Consider the following 15,763-nt stretch of genomic DNA (forward strand, 5'->3'; position numbering starts at 1 on the left):
AGCAGTCAGAGGTGAGTCATGCAATGGTAACTCCCTTGGACATCCAGATATGTACATAGGTCAGAACAGCGAAGCAGAACACTACAGCCGAGAAGCCTGGGGCAGAAAGCTGTAGAGATGAGGTCTACACCTGCCAGAGGTTAGCACAGCACAGCTGGAATAAAAGGGTGGCTGAGAGGAGGGGAGCCGGTACACATCTCATCCAACGGATCCAAGGAGCAGTTTCCACTCCTTCGGTCAAATGTCTCTTGAGCTGTGGGGTCTGTGCACAGCGCCAGCCCCTCCCTTAAGCCTGTCAGTTAGAGCTAAGAGTGCATGAACGTGGTCAAGGTTATCAGAACATATTGCTTAAGGTAATGAGGCTTTTGTAAACATTCACAACTAGATTTGATCATTCCTCTTTATTGAAAAAAAGTAACCTGGGGCTGGAGGTGCACCAGAACACTATGTAGGTGGCACATAAGTGTGGTAGGCGTTATTGCTGCTGGAATTCAAAGACAGAAAAGTCACCAAAACCTGGGTTGGTGAACGGAGGCTTCAGGGAGCGGGTATGTTGGATCTGTGCCTCAAAAGTATGCCCTGACAAGAAAAAGGGAAGAGTGCACATTTCAGGTGTGTGAACAAGGGAAGGGGCAAATGCTCGCCTCCTACTGGGTAGAGTGGCGGGGGTGGGGGGGTGGCAGTTCTGCTTTGAGCCCAGCCTTAGGTATAAAGCAGTTATTATTTCAGTATTCGTTTGCCTTTTACCGAGGACGAATGTTTCATGCATCATCGTAAGCACCTGGTGTAATACCGCATTTAATCCTGTAAACCTCTGAAGAAGGTACTGTAATTATTTTACAGATGAGGAATGTGAGGTACACGAGGTAACTTGTCTAAGGTCACAGAGGTGGTCAAATGGCAGAGGCGATACACTAGGAGGCCAGCAGTCTGGCTCTAGAGCCCACATTCTCAACCAAAATGCTACATACAGTCCTCTATCCCTATCTGCAGGGACTGCATCAGCGGCTGGCTGAATCCAGACACGGAGGGCCAACGATACTAGGCCACTTTATATAAGGGACTTGAGCATCTGCAGATATTGGTACCCGCGGAGATCCTGGAACCAGTCCCTGCAGATACTGAGGGATGACTGTACTAGTACCTCTCAGCAGAGAGAAAACAAAGCACGGAAAAGAAGGGTGTCATAGATGCATCTGCATTTAGGAACAGACAAGGCTGGGAAAAGACTGATTTGGAAGCATCCTAAGGGAAATAATTCTATCAAGCAGTTGGAAGCCCTAATAGCCTCAAAACCATTTCCCAGAGAGTACAGTCCCAGAGTTGGGGCCACCAGAGACTAGCACAGAAGGTCTTTGAGAAGGTCACCACTCATCCCTTATTTGGTGACGGTGCTATTGGAAGCTCACTGTGAAAGAATAGGAATCATCATACTCTCTGCCTTCAGTTCATTCTGGCGGCTTAAACACACACAGACACTCTTTCTCCCTCTCTCATCATTCTACCATGTCCAGCTAGAATCAGAGTAGGCCAAACAGACTGAGAAAAATCATGACAGACAGGGAGACAATTTTACAAAATAATAAAGACGCTTAGCTCTCTAGCAGATGCCCTGACTACGAAGCTATGGTGAACTCTTACTATTCAACACCATCACTGGCTCTCCCTAGGGGAGGGTTCACTTCCCCATCCCATCCAGCTTGGCCAAGGACTGGCAGAGCCACTCTCTGCAGAAGGATTATCTATCTCCATCCTGTTGAATTTAGGAGTAACCATTTATTTTGGTCAATGATGTTCATGTGCAAGTGACCCACCCAAGAGCTTGAAAAGTCAGTTCAGGGTTCAGCAGGCCTCTTCTTCCTCTGCCACCAGATTGGCAATGTCCAGAGAGAGGACAGAACGTTCCCTCAGCCTCGGTCCTAGGGTCAGTTCAGCATGGAGCGGATCTCAGAGGATGGAACAGACAAGGACCCTGTGTGAGAAATAAACCTTTGCTGTGTAAGTCACCAGATCCTGGGACCAATTTGTTACCTCAACATAATCTAGTCTAACTGACCAATACAAATGGTAGGTCTGTATGCACACTGGTCTAAGAACTGTTGGTTCCAAAGCCAAGCTCTCCCACTAACTGGCTGTACCAGACTAGATAAGTGACAACTTCTTTGTGCCTCAGTTTTCTTGCCTATATTACTTCTCAGAAATTTTGTGAGGATCAAGAGAGATCATTGTCTTGACAGTAATTTAAATAGAAAACACTTAAAAATCAAGACGCTGCACAGGTTTCCTATACCTGACAAAGAAGCTGGGAGTCAAGCCTTTTCCTTCCAACAGCAGGTCTGAGTAAGTTTAATGGGCATCCTTAATGAGATTCATGAAGTTTATATTGGCATGAAAACGGTACACAAAGGAAGATGAATGAAAAAGGATTAAGTCTTAACAGAACCCTGGCTTTTAAAAGACTCTCCTCCTGTTTTCATAGGATCCAGTCGGTTTTTAGTTTTCTTTATGGACAACACCAACTGACACTTGCAGTCCAAGGTGGGAGGAGTCCTAGCATTCCACCCCACCCTTCAGGACTCAATTGCTTTGGTGTGTAAGGAAGTAAGACTTTTAGTTCTACATCTTGAGGAAGAGCTCCATACAGAAAACTAGACAGAGGAAGGCCTGGTGATGTTGTCACTCCTCTCTGTGCCCTTCCTCAGTCTTTACTTCCTCTGTTCTTTGAGGGCTTGATTTGGCCATGAAAGAAATCAACTCCCCGAGCCTTCCCTGAAACCTGAAGAATTAGTGCTCTGAAGATTTTCAGTGTCTTCCATCAACCAAGTCTAAGAATCTGGGATATCCTACGTTGTGGGTCGGGTGGATAGCATATAAAATATTTAAAGAGCTATGTAGTAAGTACCCGTGTCTTGAAGAATGAACTGCAAAAGTGATGTGGTCTCTTCCCACCACCTTCTCGGCCTCACGTCCATCCACTCTAAGCCATCATGAATGCTGATGTCCCTGCTACACTGGATTCCCTTAAGAGGCTCTGCCTCACCTCAGAGCTTTGCACATGCTGTTCCCTTGGCTTGGAACACTTTTCCCTAGCCACCGCCCCACCTCACTTTCCTTGCTGAGACCTAGTGCTTGATCATCCTTCAGAGAAATTTGATGAGCATCGGGGACGGCATCTCAAGGACTTACGTCATAACCTCAGCACCTACACAAAGAAAGTGCACAAGATGTATCTGATAAAGCAGATGGATTAGGAAGCCAAGAATGACTACTGATGCATTAGGGTGTTGACAGTTGTTTTGTTTTTCCATTTCTAACCTATCTATATTATTGTAATTCTACAAGAAAAAAGAATTTGAAAGTAAGAAAATCATAAATTCTTCCCAAAGGAATGTTACTTAATTATCAAAAACAGACACAATTCCACAAGGACTCAGAGGCAAAAAATATACAAATCAATTTTCACTGCAAAGTAAAGGAGCTGTTACCGTGGAGGATTCCTGGACTGAATGTCAATATTATGACATAGTATGAGTGTGTTTCGTGTTTGGTAATTGCAATCATTGTTGCTTTTGTTGTGGTCACCCATTTACAATGCTTGGTGTCAGTTTATTTATCTCTTGTAAAAATAAAATACAGTGTGTGTGTGTGGGAAAAAAACAAACAACAGACACATTTTATGTTAGGTATATTTTCACAACAATTTTAAAAATTTAAAAAAAAAAAAAAGCAGGAACCAAGCTCCCCCTTGTTGGATACCAAAGATGTCCTTTTGGAGCATGAAGCCATTCCTACCTCTCCACCCCAGCCTGGCCCCTGAATCAACACATCACCCTCCAATCCACAGGGTCCTAGTGCAGCAGGTGGACCGAACGCATCCACACAACTCAACTTTCTGCATCCTTTGACTTGAGCGATGCGCTCACCCTCACTAGCACGGATCCTGAAAAGGTGTTTCTAATGCCTTGGCTCTGGTCATATCAGGCAACAGACTCCTGATTTCTCCCTCAGGCCAGGCGTGAGACAATGCAAACTTGATTTTTAGATCACCAGCATTCTTTTTAGAAATCTGTCTGTTTCACCTTAGCCCAAGTCTTGTTTCTATGTTCAACAGCAGCCGCATTGATGGGCTGCCAGAAGGCCTGAGCGGATAGGAGAGGTATTGTTTAGTTGAAAGGGGGTTTTCTGTCAATCTGGATTAAAACAAACAAACTAAAAAAAAACAAAACAAAGGGGGTATCAATTATATTGTAAAGTAGTTCTCTTTGGGAAAAAGGATTGAAGCTTTAGATCTACTGGGTCTTTGTTTAAATAATCGTTCAGCTTGGCTGACCCCAGTTGAGACAGTTTAGCTAAGGCGAGGAAAGACAGTTCCCAATAAATGATAAAATCCAAGAGCAGCCCCTACCCTCCCCCCCAACCAAGTTTAAGGCCCTATAAAGACAAACGCAGGCACAGAAAACCCTGATTGTAGCTTGCTCCGCAGGGAGCCTAAACCCGAAGTCATCATCAGCTGTGGCATCATCAGTGTAATAAACACTGGGTCTGTTGGTGATCAATCAAAGCACGCCATCCAAATCATTCATTCCTTTGTCTGGACACAGACATAGCGGGGCCCCTGTGAAAGCACTAAGCATCTGTTTCCTCGGTTATACAAATGTCCAAATAGTCAGACAGAGTACTCCCGGGCACACAGTTTGGCTTCTTAGTAGCAGTTTATATGGTATGGGTTATGCTTCCAGCTGTAAACCTCAAAAAGTTGATGAGAATCATCTAAGAACTGTTACATCAGGACGATGGGATATGAGTATTGTTTTCATCTTTTAATCAATTCCTTGGGTCAGTTTTTCATCGTGATGTAGACACATCATTTTTAAAGAAGATACTTTAGAAGAGAGAGAAATCATCTACAGCTTTCAAAAGATTTAATCCTTCTCCAGGTCCAAAAGCCACAGCCCTCCATGTAGGGGCCACATCCTCAAGTCATAGAAATGGCAATTTCACAACAAGGGAAAATGACATTTCGTTGTCAGCCCTCACCCTCCTGCTGAAGACAGACCATATCTTTAGGAACTGCCTATAATGATCCTCGAATAGATAAGATCCTTTAACCTGCATCATAGCTGTTGAGTCAGCAATAGGCACATAATTTCCTTTCTCCCGAAATGGCTTACATACGCTATTGAAATTTGTTTCTGTGATACACACGGACACTAAATCTCTCAGAAAATAAAAGCTCCAGGTAAGAAGGAATTTCTCTGCTGTCCACTACTGTATCCCTGGCACCTAGAACAGTACCTGGCACACAGGAGGTGCTCGATAAATAGTGTTAAATAAGCTAATGAATGAACTTGGATTTCCATTCCTTTGGGCGCAGTGGATAAAAGGATAATTAAACTTGTTTCTTGAACGATATCATAGGGGAATCTCCACCACTGGAAAAACTTAAACACTTCTATTAGGGATAATGTAGAAAATATTTCTTTCTGCATTGGGGAGGAGGCTGAACCAAATGACCTCTGAAGTCCCTTTAAACCCCCAGACCTTATAACTTGATGAACACCACTCCTTAAAAGAGAGGATCAGCTACTTAAAGCCTGTTCCCAGGTAGAGTAAATTACCATGCTTGGATTAAAACAAAGATAATAGCGGCCCTGGGACTTGGATGCCAAAATACTAACTCATCCGTAATGTGCACATATCCCTAGGGGAGAAATGCTCTTGCATCAGTCACACTCTGGAAACAGCAGATGTGCTTCAGGGGCTTCTGGGAGCCAAGTCCAAAACCCACTCCTGGGAAAATGGAGAAGCTAGGGGTCGAGATTAAAATGGAAATAAACAGTATCACACCAGACTGAAGCTTCTGTTTCCCAGCCAACAACAAATCCATTTAAGAAACGTCTGAATTTAGCCTTGAAGTTAAAATGGTTATAACTGAAGATAACCACGTCATAAGATAGAAAATACTGCATTTGATATATAAGGATTTTTGCCCAGTGAAATGTCATATGTACCTGAGGTATCACACTCAGAGGTTCAAGTTCAAGAATGTCTGTCTAAAGTTGAGGGCAAGTTATTCTGGTTGAACTTTTTCTTCAATCTGAATGAGAGAGGCAGTTGGTAGGGGAAGGAGATATGTTCACGTTTTCCTAAACAAAAAAAATCTAATTCTAAAGGAGTAACTAGGGAAACTCCATTCACAATCAACTTTGGAGTGATTCTTTTCTATCAACACATCCTTCCTTTCTTTTGTTCAAATGGTAGAATAGATACGGGAAAAGGAGGGGCAGCAATTTCTACCATGAAGGATTCTGTGTAAAGACCCTGGGGCTGGGTTTGGAGAATCTTCTGCATTCACTGGGGTTGTTTTGAAGACCTAACTGCAAACACTACACTTAAAACAGGAACCGAATGAACAAAGTGAAACAGTTCAACAACTCCTTGGAAAATGTATGAAAAGACTTTTTAACTTTGTAGTCAACTCCTGATCACCCCTACAACTCGGTCCAAAGAAAAAACAGTCTTCTGTTTCCAAACTGTAAGTAACTTAATCTTAATTCTAATGACAACAGGGAATGTGCAGAGAAAGCAGTTACCTCTGTACACACACACTTTGTAAAATCGCCTCTATTTTTTGAATGAGAGAGGTCTTACACAAGAATTCTGTGGAATTAAGCTCACATCTGGTTGGCAGACCTGGTGTTGGACATGATTGTGGCCACACAACTAAATCTTAAATCTACATACTGTTCCTATTTAACTGACATATATGAACTAATTTATAGAAAATGTGCAGCAAATTATTTCTTCCACCTCCCCCATGCCTCAAGAATGCACCAGCAATAGGTGTTACTGAAAGACACCCTGCCCACACACACACAGAACATTTGCATATAGCCACTGTCCAATTATCTAAAGCAGATATTGTTATTTATCTGAATCTGTGCTCTGTAAATGTGTGTGTGTGTGTGTGTGTGTGTGTGTTGGGGAAGGGGGGTGGGAGTAGTAATTTAACCAGATAAACTTGACCTCTCTGGACCTCAATATTCTCACCAGAAAAATAAAGGGATCAGCCCAGAGACTATGCAACTTCCCGCAGTAACAACAATCTATGACCACTAATTATCAAGAGGAGACCTGAATTCTTAAGTGTTTGTCATTAAATATTAGAGTTTAAACTACCTAAAAGACCCACAGTTACACTTCAATATGACCACTGCACACTTTCTGACGGTGGAGAACGTCTTCGAAAACATCGCGGCAGCTGAACCACCAAACCGGGTTAGAGCACGCTGAAGGACTCCGCTAATTATGGGGGAGGGGTGCAAAAAGCGACTGTATCTGGAGGAAGAGTTGGGAGAAGGGCTGCGGGTTTGAGAGCACAGTCTTGCAATTTGCATTTCTGGGCTTGCAGAGCTTCCAGTATCTCCGCGAGACTTTGGTCTGTACCTGCAAAATCTCTCAAGCCACCACCTGCAGCTACACAGTTGTGGGAAGGGGAAGAAGAGGAAAAGAAAAGGAGGTGGTAGAGCGGGAAGAAACTCGCTCAAGGAGCCCACAAAGCCCGTGGGGCGAAAGTGACTTTGAACAGTGACAAAGAAAAGAGCAAAGAGAAAGAAAGAGGACTCCGCCTTTCCCCACCGGCTCTGCTCCTTTCAGTAAAAAGGGAAGGCCGCCGCCGCCCCTGGCCTCCGCCTTTCACCCGGGATGCAGAGCCCCGGCTGAAACCGCACCCTTTAAGTCCGGCTGCCCTCGGGCCGGGTCCAGAGTCGCTGAATGAGCTTTGCACCGCCGGAGGCGCGGCCCCTGCCCCGCCGGCAAACTCGGGGACTAAGCATCCCCCTCCCTCCCTCCCCGTCTCCCTCACCCCGTCCCGGGGCACCCGATTCTCCACGCACCCGCCACCCCTTCCTCTTCCTCGCGCGCCCGCCTCTCCGGCCCGCCGCCCCCGACCTTCCAACCGCAGAGCATTTTTAAACTTCCACCCACCCCGACAACGGGGCCCTTTGAAAACTTTGTGTATCTAAGGCTTTTGTCCACATCCTGGGCAGGGCCCGGTCACCAGCGTGGGTGCCTGAGGGTGTCCGGGATCTCACAGTGCACAGGGGAAGCCACCACGGAAATCCCACCCCTTTTTAATTTTTTTTTAACACATGAAAGGATGCTCAACATCACTAATCATTAGAGAAGTGCAAATCAAAACTACAATAAGGTATCACCTCACACCGGTCAGAATGGCCAGCATCAAAAAGTCCACAAACAATAAATGTTGGAGAGGGAGTGGAGAAAAGGGAACCCTCTTGCACTGTTGGTGGGAATGTAAATTGATACAGCCACTATGGAAAACAGTATGGAGGTCCCTTAAAAAACTAAAAATAGAACTACCATACGACCCAGCAATCCCACCCCTTCATTTTTGACCCGCTTCTACAACCGCGTGACACAACGCTTGGGTTAACAATTCCCACGCCCTGGTCGCCCCTCGGCGCGGGGGAGCCGGGAGGAAACAGCCCCCCCCCCCGCACCCGGCGCCTTTCTCGACTGTCACGAGGGGAAAGGTGTGCGCGGGGAGAAGGAGGCAGCCGAGAAACACCGTGGCCAAAAGGATCCTCTTAAAGAAAAAATAGGCGAGGGGTCCTTTTTCTCCCACATCCCGGGAATCGGGGCGCGACGAGGCGATACACTGTTGCATCACGTAGTAGCCGAGCCGCGGGGATCCTCGCCCTCCCCTCAGCCCCAGACACGCGCCCAAATTCATGCACACACCCACAGCTACCGCCGCAGCCGTCCCGAGGCCCCCGCTCCCGGCCCCCAGTATTCCCCGCCGGCCCCCGCCCGCAAGCGGGAACACCCCCAGCGTCGGAGGAGAAGCGGCCGAGGGAAGCGAGGCCCCAGCACTCACAGATGGTCTCCCCACGGCCACGGCCATCGCGGCTGCTGCTCCAGCTGCGCCCGGGTGCCCTCCGCCAACACTAGCTGCTGCTTGGGCTCGGGCTCCCGCTCGCCTCCCCCGCGCCTCCCTCGCGGCTGCGCTCTGCTAGCGCCCGGCTCCCGCGCGCAACCAGCGGCATCTGCTCCCCCCTCCCCACGCCGCCGCCCCTCCCGCTTTATTAGAACAACATGGCCACCCGCCTGGAAGGGACCATTTGCTTCCCCAGGAAGGGGTGTGAGCCTGCGCGCCCGGGCTGAGGCGGTGGGAGGGAAGATGGTAGAGGGGCGGGCCTCCAGCCCTGGTCCGCAGGCCCAGGCTGCAGAGCTCGCCCTCGTCAAATGTAGCGGGCGGTCCCGAAATGACCGTCTCCCGTGCCACCGAAAGCCCCCAGCCTGTGGGCCGGCCGCCACCCCCGTTCCACCAAGTGCTGGAGTCCGAGTAAAAGCCTGGGCGCGGAGGTCCCAGCCCCGGGTCCTGCCACGCGCTTCGCCAAGCTGGTAGCTGGAGCGGCTGCGGAGAGGGAGACCGGACACGGGCGAGACAGGTCCACGGGGACAGCATCTCGCGGAAAGTTAGCCCCAGGCAAGCACGCCCCAACCGGAGGAACCGGCTTGGAAGGGGAGCGGGCCACTAGGGAGAGCGGTGGGCGACCGAGGTGGGCTGGGCCGACCCCCGCGAGGGAAGAGTTCCCCTCCACAATTCTTCTCTTCCTAAGGGAAAGATTAAAAGGCAGAGAGCTGGAAGCTGTTACTGTAGCGTGCGGCCGGGTAGGCGACCACAGTGGAGAGGAAGAGGCGGTAGAAGTTGCTGCGGCGGACGACTAACCTTAGCCTGCCGCAGAGGAGGAAAAGGACGCCCCCGCCGGAGAATTAAAGCAGCTGTTGACTGCCCTAGAGCGTGGGGGCCGAGGCCTCCCCCGGCTGTAACCCGAGAGCTGGGCACACGTGAGAGCTCCGCCGACTACTCTTTTTGATCGCTGGAGACTGACCGGACGACCCGGAGGCGGGCGCGCGGGCCTGCGGCTGTGGGGCGCGGCGACGGCGCCAGTCTGTGCGACTCCGAGCGCGTGGGAATGGGAAACTGCTCCGCGGTGGGGAAGGACTTTTCCCGCAGATGTCGGGGGCGTCGCTGCGTGTCTGTGTGGAGCGCAGAATGGCAGGGTCCTGGTGCAGGCCGGGTGGCGCGGCACCCCGGCAAGAGCTGGGCGGGTGAGGTGTGCGGGAGGTGCTGTCGATCCCCGCGGCCTCTCTTAGGGTTGAGGAGGGAGGGGTCCACGACGACGAGGTGATTGAGGATAGCTCCCGGTCGGGGGCCGGGAGCCAGTTGGATCCAAGCGCAAGGAAGGTGTGGTGAGGCGATGAAGGGCTGTCATCAGCCCACGGGATTGCGCCCTTAGGGAAAACCCTGGCCTATTGAATTAGGTGACACACAAACCACCTTTTTTAGCCTGGGGCACCTCAGAGCCTGACCTGAGACTTCAAGCACCCAGGCTCCTCGAGGCCTTGCGTCTGCCGCTCCTGCTGTCTCTGCCCCCATGAGTCGCAGGATTCAAAGGCGCGCCGCGTCGCCTTTGGCTAAGGGTGGGTGGGCTCCGGGCGCGCATCCAGCTGCTGCGAGGCAGACGCTGGGTTGCCCCGGGAGGGGTCAGGGGGCTAGAGGCCACCCAAAATGAATTACACCCGCAGCATCCTGGTGGGACCGCCAGGAATGAGAAAACGATGAAAGTACACTCGGTGAAAGAAAGATGAGGGGCTCTTCAGCCTGTGGCCCAGACCCTCAGAGCCCTAACCTCTTCAGTTTGGACCAGTTTCTACCCCTAGACTTCAAATCTTTTGAAGACGAGGACCACCATTTTACGTCATGCATGCATTAGGCACTCTGTAAGCGTTGAGTTACGGTTACCAGGTGCGTGCGTGCTATGTAAAGGGAGGGGGAAAGAAATACTTCGGTCTGCAGCTGTCTGTATATGGACATTTTTTTCCTTCTCCCAGAGAGAGGATTACACAGCGGCACTGCCCATGGACAAGAAGTCTCAGGTAAACCCTATGAAAAGACAGCTCCACAGGCTGCCAACTGGATAAGGGCAGTTACAAACCAACTCTCCATTTTATGTTACATAGACCAGACCAGACCAGACTGCAGGATTTCATTCATTGTTTTTAATTTTATTTACTTCTTTTGTTTGCAAATGCTTAGGTTGAAAACAGCTGATTAGTTTTTAAGCATGTGAACTCCCTACCTTTGTTGGTAGGTTATTTTATTTATGCTCATCGCAAAGCTTAAAGTCACTTATTCCAACATCTAATCTGTTTGAGGAAACCCTTTTAGGATAAAATCATCAGTTTACCCAGCTTCTGCCTGATTTTTTTTCACTGACTAGGAGCAAGCAGTGCCTTAAATTACCCCCTTCCTTGTTTTTTTGGCAGGTAGGCGTGTGTGTGTGTGTGTGTGTGTGTGTGTGTGTGTGTGTGTGTATTTAATAAATATACAATTTAAATCCTTTCAACCAAGGAAGGCTATTTCAGAATTTCAGTTCTCATTTTGAAGTTAAGTATCATTCTACAACCAGACTACCTAGATTCAAAATCCTGGCTTTACTGTTGATACTTCACAGCTGTGTGACCTTGGGCAAATTACTTAACCTTTCAGTGCTTCAATTATCTCATCTTTAAAACCTGTTTAGTAATAGCTCCTCCCTAGTAGAATTAATAAGAGATTAGGTTACCTTTTAATTCTGCCCAGCACTGTGCTAGGAGCTAAAAAAAAAATTTTACTGAGGATGCCTCTCTGACACAGTCTGCTGAGAGATAGACGTTTAAACAACTCCGATAAATAGGCCAAATCTTAGAAAAGATGTATGAATTATGGGATTTCAAAGCACAGTAGAAGGAGCTATTCACTCCCTGTCAGAACAGGAAAGGCTTCATCAAAGAGTTGGAGGAGGGGCGAGAGCAAGGAAGACATTCCAAACAAGGGAAGAGAATGAGCAGAGATTCAGTGATTTCAAAGGAAATGATGCTACGGGAAGGATAGGTCATTTGGCATTGCTACCATGTAGCAGCCTTAGAGAGAGCCTGGTAGAGTGGGGAGAACACAGCACTTGGACTCCAGATTATCAGTTATGAGCTTTGTGACAGGGAGCATGCGAGCCTTTCTTCATCTCATTTTTTCCTACTGCAAAATAGGGTAGTAATCGTGAGTTCTGATGGAGGATATCCACGTTCCTGCCCACAGGAGAACCTGAACTTAAAGGGCTTTCTTTCCCTTAGATTCAGTTAGTTGAGTTCAGGCAATGGGGAGCAACAGCAATACAACAAAGAGTCTGGGTATTTATTCCCTAAGGCTCCCTTGCTATGGCATGACTGCAGGCTGGCTACATCTGAAGGTCACAGTTACTCTAGGTTATTCTAGGGTAAACCCCTTGTGGTTTCTCTACATTTTGCCCACACCTTTGCAAGTAGCCTTTTCTTAAACTCTACTGAAATTATCCAATAGGAATGTACCATCTCAACCTTAACAGATTCAGTCCATCAGAGAATTGTTTTGCTCCGAGATAACTGAGAAAACATAGGTATGCTATTATTAGAATGACCTATAACTTATTGTCCAAACTTAGAAACTTCAGAGACTGAAAAAGAGCATTGGTGCCATTAGTAACTACACTAGGACAACAGGCAAGAACCAGGACTTATGGTCACCCTAGCTATTATTACAAGTTATTAATTGAGAGGTGATCATACTAACATACAGAGATTATGAGTACGATTATAAATGTCTCAAGGCAAGAGTGCTTATTCGTGTTTCACAAAGTCTGATACATTCAATGAATGTTGAGCTGCATTGGAATGGAGATGAGGCTAGGAGCTATGCTACCAAAAGCCTTTATTGCCTTACTAAGGATTTGGAATGTGATCCTGTGGGTAATGAAGAGCCAAGGAGGTTAACCATATATTTGCATTTTAGAACTAAGATCTCTACTGGGCTTCCCTGGTGGCGCAGTGGCTGAGAGTCTGCCTGCCGATGCAGGGGACACGGGTTCGTGCCCCGGTCCGGGAAGATCCCACATGCGGCGGAGCGGCTGGGCCCGTGAGCCATGGCCGCTGAGCCTGCGCGTCCGGAGCCTGTGCTCCGCAACGGGAGAGGCCACAACAGTGAGAGGCCCGCGTACCGCCAAAAAAACAAAACAAAACAAAACAATAGAAAAGATCTCTACTGAATATTTGACATTGTTAGTTATGCCAGATCTGTTCCCTTCTTAATGGAACCCCAATTTGCTTGGGGAGATTTTCCAACGAATGTTCCACCTTGATGGAAAGTCAATGCCTCTACAAGAGAGGTTCCTAAAGTTGCTTTCCATCAAATCCTTCCTCTTACCACCAAAGTATATCCAAGAGAGCATGTGATCTAAGCGTGGTCAGTCAGACACTGTTAAGTTTGAATCTTGAATTAAGGACCCAAAGTCAGTACAAATTGTTAGAGTTCATGCATTCCATAGTCAATTTTTATTGCTTGTTTCTGTGACTTGCAGTCAAACAACCCTAACTAACACATCACCTTGATTCCAGTAAAAAATGATAAATGATGAATTAGGAACACTATAAGAGACAGGGAATAAGTTAGAAGCTATTACCACTTTCATTTCAAACAGTATAACTGACAACAGATCCTGAACCCCTCCTGCAACATAATATATAAAGATGTTCTAATATTTTAAAACATCCATATTGGAGAGGAAAAAGTAAAACTATCTCTAGTCACATAAACTTGTATATAGAAAATCCTATGAAATCCACTAAAGAATCATTAGAACTAATATGAATTCAACAAGGTTGTATTGATAAAAAATCATTGCACAAAAATCAGTTGTTTTTCTACACACTTGCAATAAACGATCCAAAAATGAAATTAAGAAAACAATTTCAGTTACAATAACATCAAAAAGAATGAAATATGAAGGAATAAATTTAACAAAAGTACAAAACTTCCATTAAAAACATTGCTGGAAGAAATTTTTCAAAGTCTAAGTAAGTGGAAAAACATCTCATGTTCATGGATAGGAAGACTTAACGTTGTTAATATGGCAGTACTCCCCATACTGATCTACAGATTTATCACAGTCCCTATCAGAATCCTAGCTGGCTTACTTGTAGAAACCAATCTGATTCTAAAATTCATATAAACTTTTAGGGACCCAGAATAGTCAAAACTTGGACTCCCACTTCCATATTTCAAATGTTACTACAAAGCAACAGTAATCAAGGCAGTGTGGTACTGGCATAAGGATAGATATAAAGATCAATGGCATAGAATTGACAGAAATAAACTCAAGTGTTATGGTCAACTGGACAAGGCCATTCAATGCGGGAAAGAATAATCTCTTTCACAAATGGTACTGGGAAACTAGGCAGATGCAACAGAATAAATTCCAATCCTTATCACCTCCCACATACAAAAATTATTTCAAAATGTGTCAAAGATCTAAATGTAAGAGCTAAAACTATATAAAACTCTTAGAAGAAAATATAGAGCTAAGTTTTCATGACGTTGGATTTGGCAATAGATTTTTAGATGTGACATCAAAAGCACAAGCAACAAAAGACTATCAAAATTTAAAACTTTTGTGCTTCAAGGACACAAAAAAGTGAAAAGACAACCTACACAATAAGAAAAAATATTTGCAAATCATATATCTGATAAGAGACTTGTATCTAGAATATATAAAGAACTCTTTCAACTTAATAATAAAAGATAATTTTTTAATGGTTAAAGGATTTGAAAAAAACATTTGTCCAAAAAGATGTACAAATGGCCGTAAAAGATCATGAAAAGATTCTTGACATCATTAGAAAGAGATGCCACTTAATATCCACTAGGGTGGCTATAATCTTTTAAAAAAATCATGTAACAAGTTTCATCAAGGATGTGGAGAAATTAGATCCCTCGTACACTGTTGGTGGGATGTCAACTAGCACAGCCACTTTGGAAAACAGTTTGGCAGTTTCTCAAATGGTTGAACATAGAGTCAGCATATGACTCCACAACGCCACTCCTAGGTATATACCCAAGAGAAATTAAAACGTATGTCCACACAAAAACTTATTCACAATAGCCAAAAGGTGGAAATAATCCCACTGTCCATCAACTGACGAATAGATAAAATATGGTAGATCCATTCAATGGAGTATCGTTTGACCATAAAGAGTTAAATACTGTTAAATAGTACAACATAGATGAATCTTTTAGACATTATGCTATGTGAAAGAAGCCAGCCACAAAAGATCACTTATTATATCATTCTATTTATTTTATATGTCTAGAATAGGCAAATCTATACAGAAAAAAATAACAGCTAGCTGCTCAGGACTGAGGTGGGATGAAGTGGTACAGAAGTAATAACTAAGGGGTATGGGATTTCTTTTAAGTGATAAAAATGTTCTAAAATTCATTATGGTGATATATGAGGTTCCAGTTGTTCTGCTGTCTACCAGCAGTAAGTATATTCAATTTTTAACTTTTTAGTCATTCTAGTAGTTGTGCAGTGGTACCTCAATGTAGTTTTAATTTGCATTTCTCCAGTGACTAATGGTGTTGAGAATCTTTTCATTTGCTTATCTGCCATTTATATACCTCTTTGGTTATGTGATTTTTTGCCTGTTTTTTAAACTGGTTTATTTTTATTATTTATTCTTATAGATGCTTGATATATATTTCACATGTATTTCTAAGGTTTGTCGTTTCATTTTCTTACTAGAATTTTTTAAAAGAGCAGAAATCTTTATTTGATGGAGTATAACATTGATTTGTTTCCTTTCATGGATTGTGCTTTTGGTGTCT

General features: G+C 45.5%; 1 protein-coding gene across 7 annotated transcripts in view; it reads right to left on the minus strand.

Moving 5' to 3' along the window:
• SEPTIN11 (septin 11) overlaps nucleotides 1-9,076 on the minus strand; it is a 90,174-nt gene extending 81,098 nt beyond the window's left edge. For all 7 annotated transcript variants that reach the window (XR_014296617.1, XR_014296618.1, XM_082652788.1 and 4 more), the window contains exon 1: nucleotides 8,900-9,076. Coding sequence is in view for 5 of the 7 variants with exons in the window: in XM_082652788.1 (XP_082508914.1) it covers nucleotides 8,900-8,926 (27 nt within the window). In the remaining 2 variants the exon portion in view is untranslated. The remainder of the gene's footprint in view (nucleotides 1-8,899) is intronic.
• Between the last annotated feature and the right edge of the window lie 6,687 nt (nucleotides 9,077-15,763).

The sequence above is a fragment of the Grampus griseus genome (genome assembly GCF_964374135.1).
Source record: "Grampus griseus genome assembly, chromosome: 4".
Lineage (NCBI taxonomy): Eukaryota > Metazoa > Chordata > Mammalia > Artiodactyla > Delphinidae > Grampus > Grampus griseus.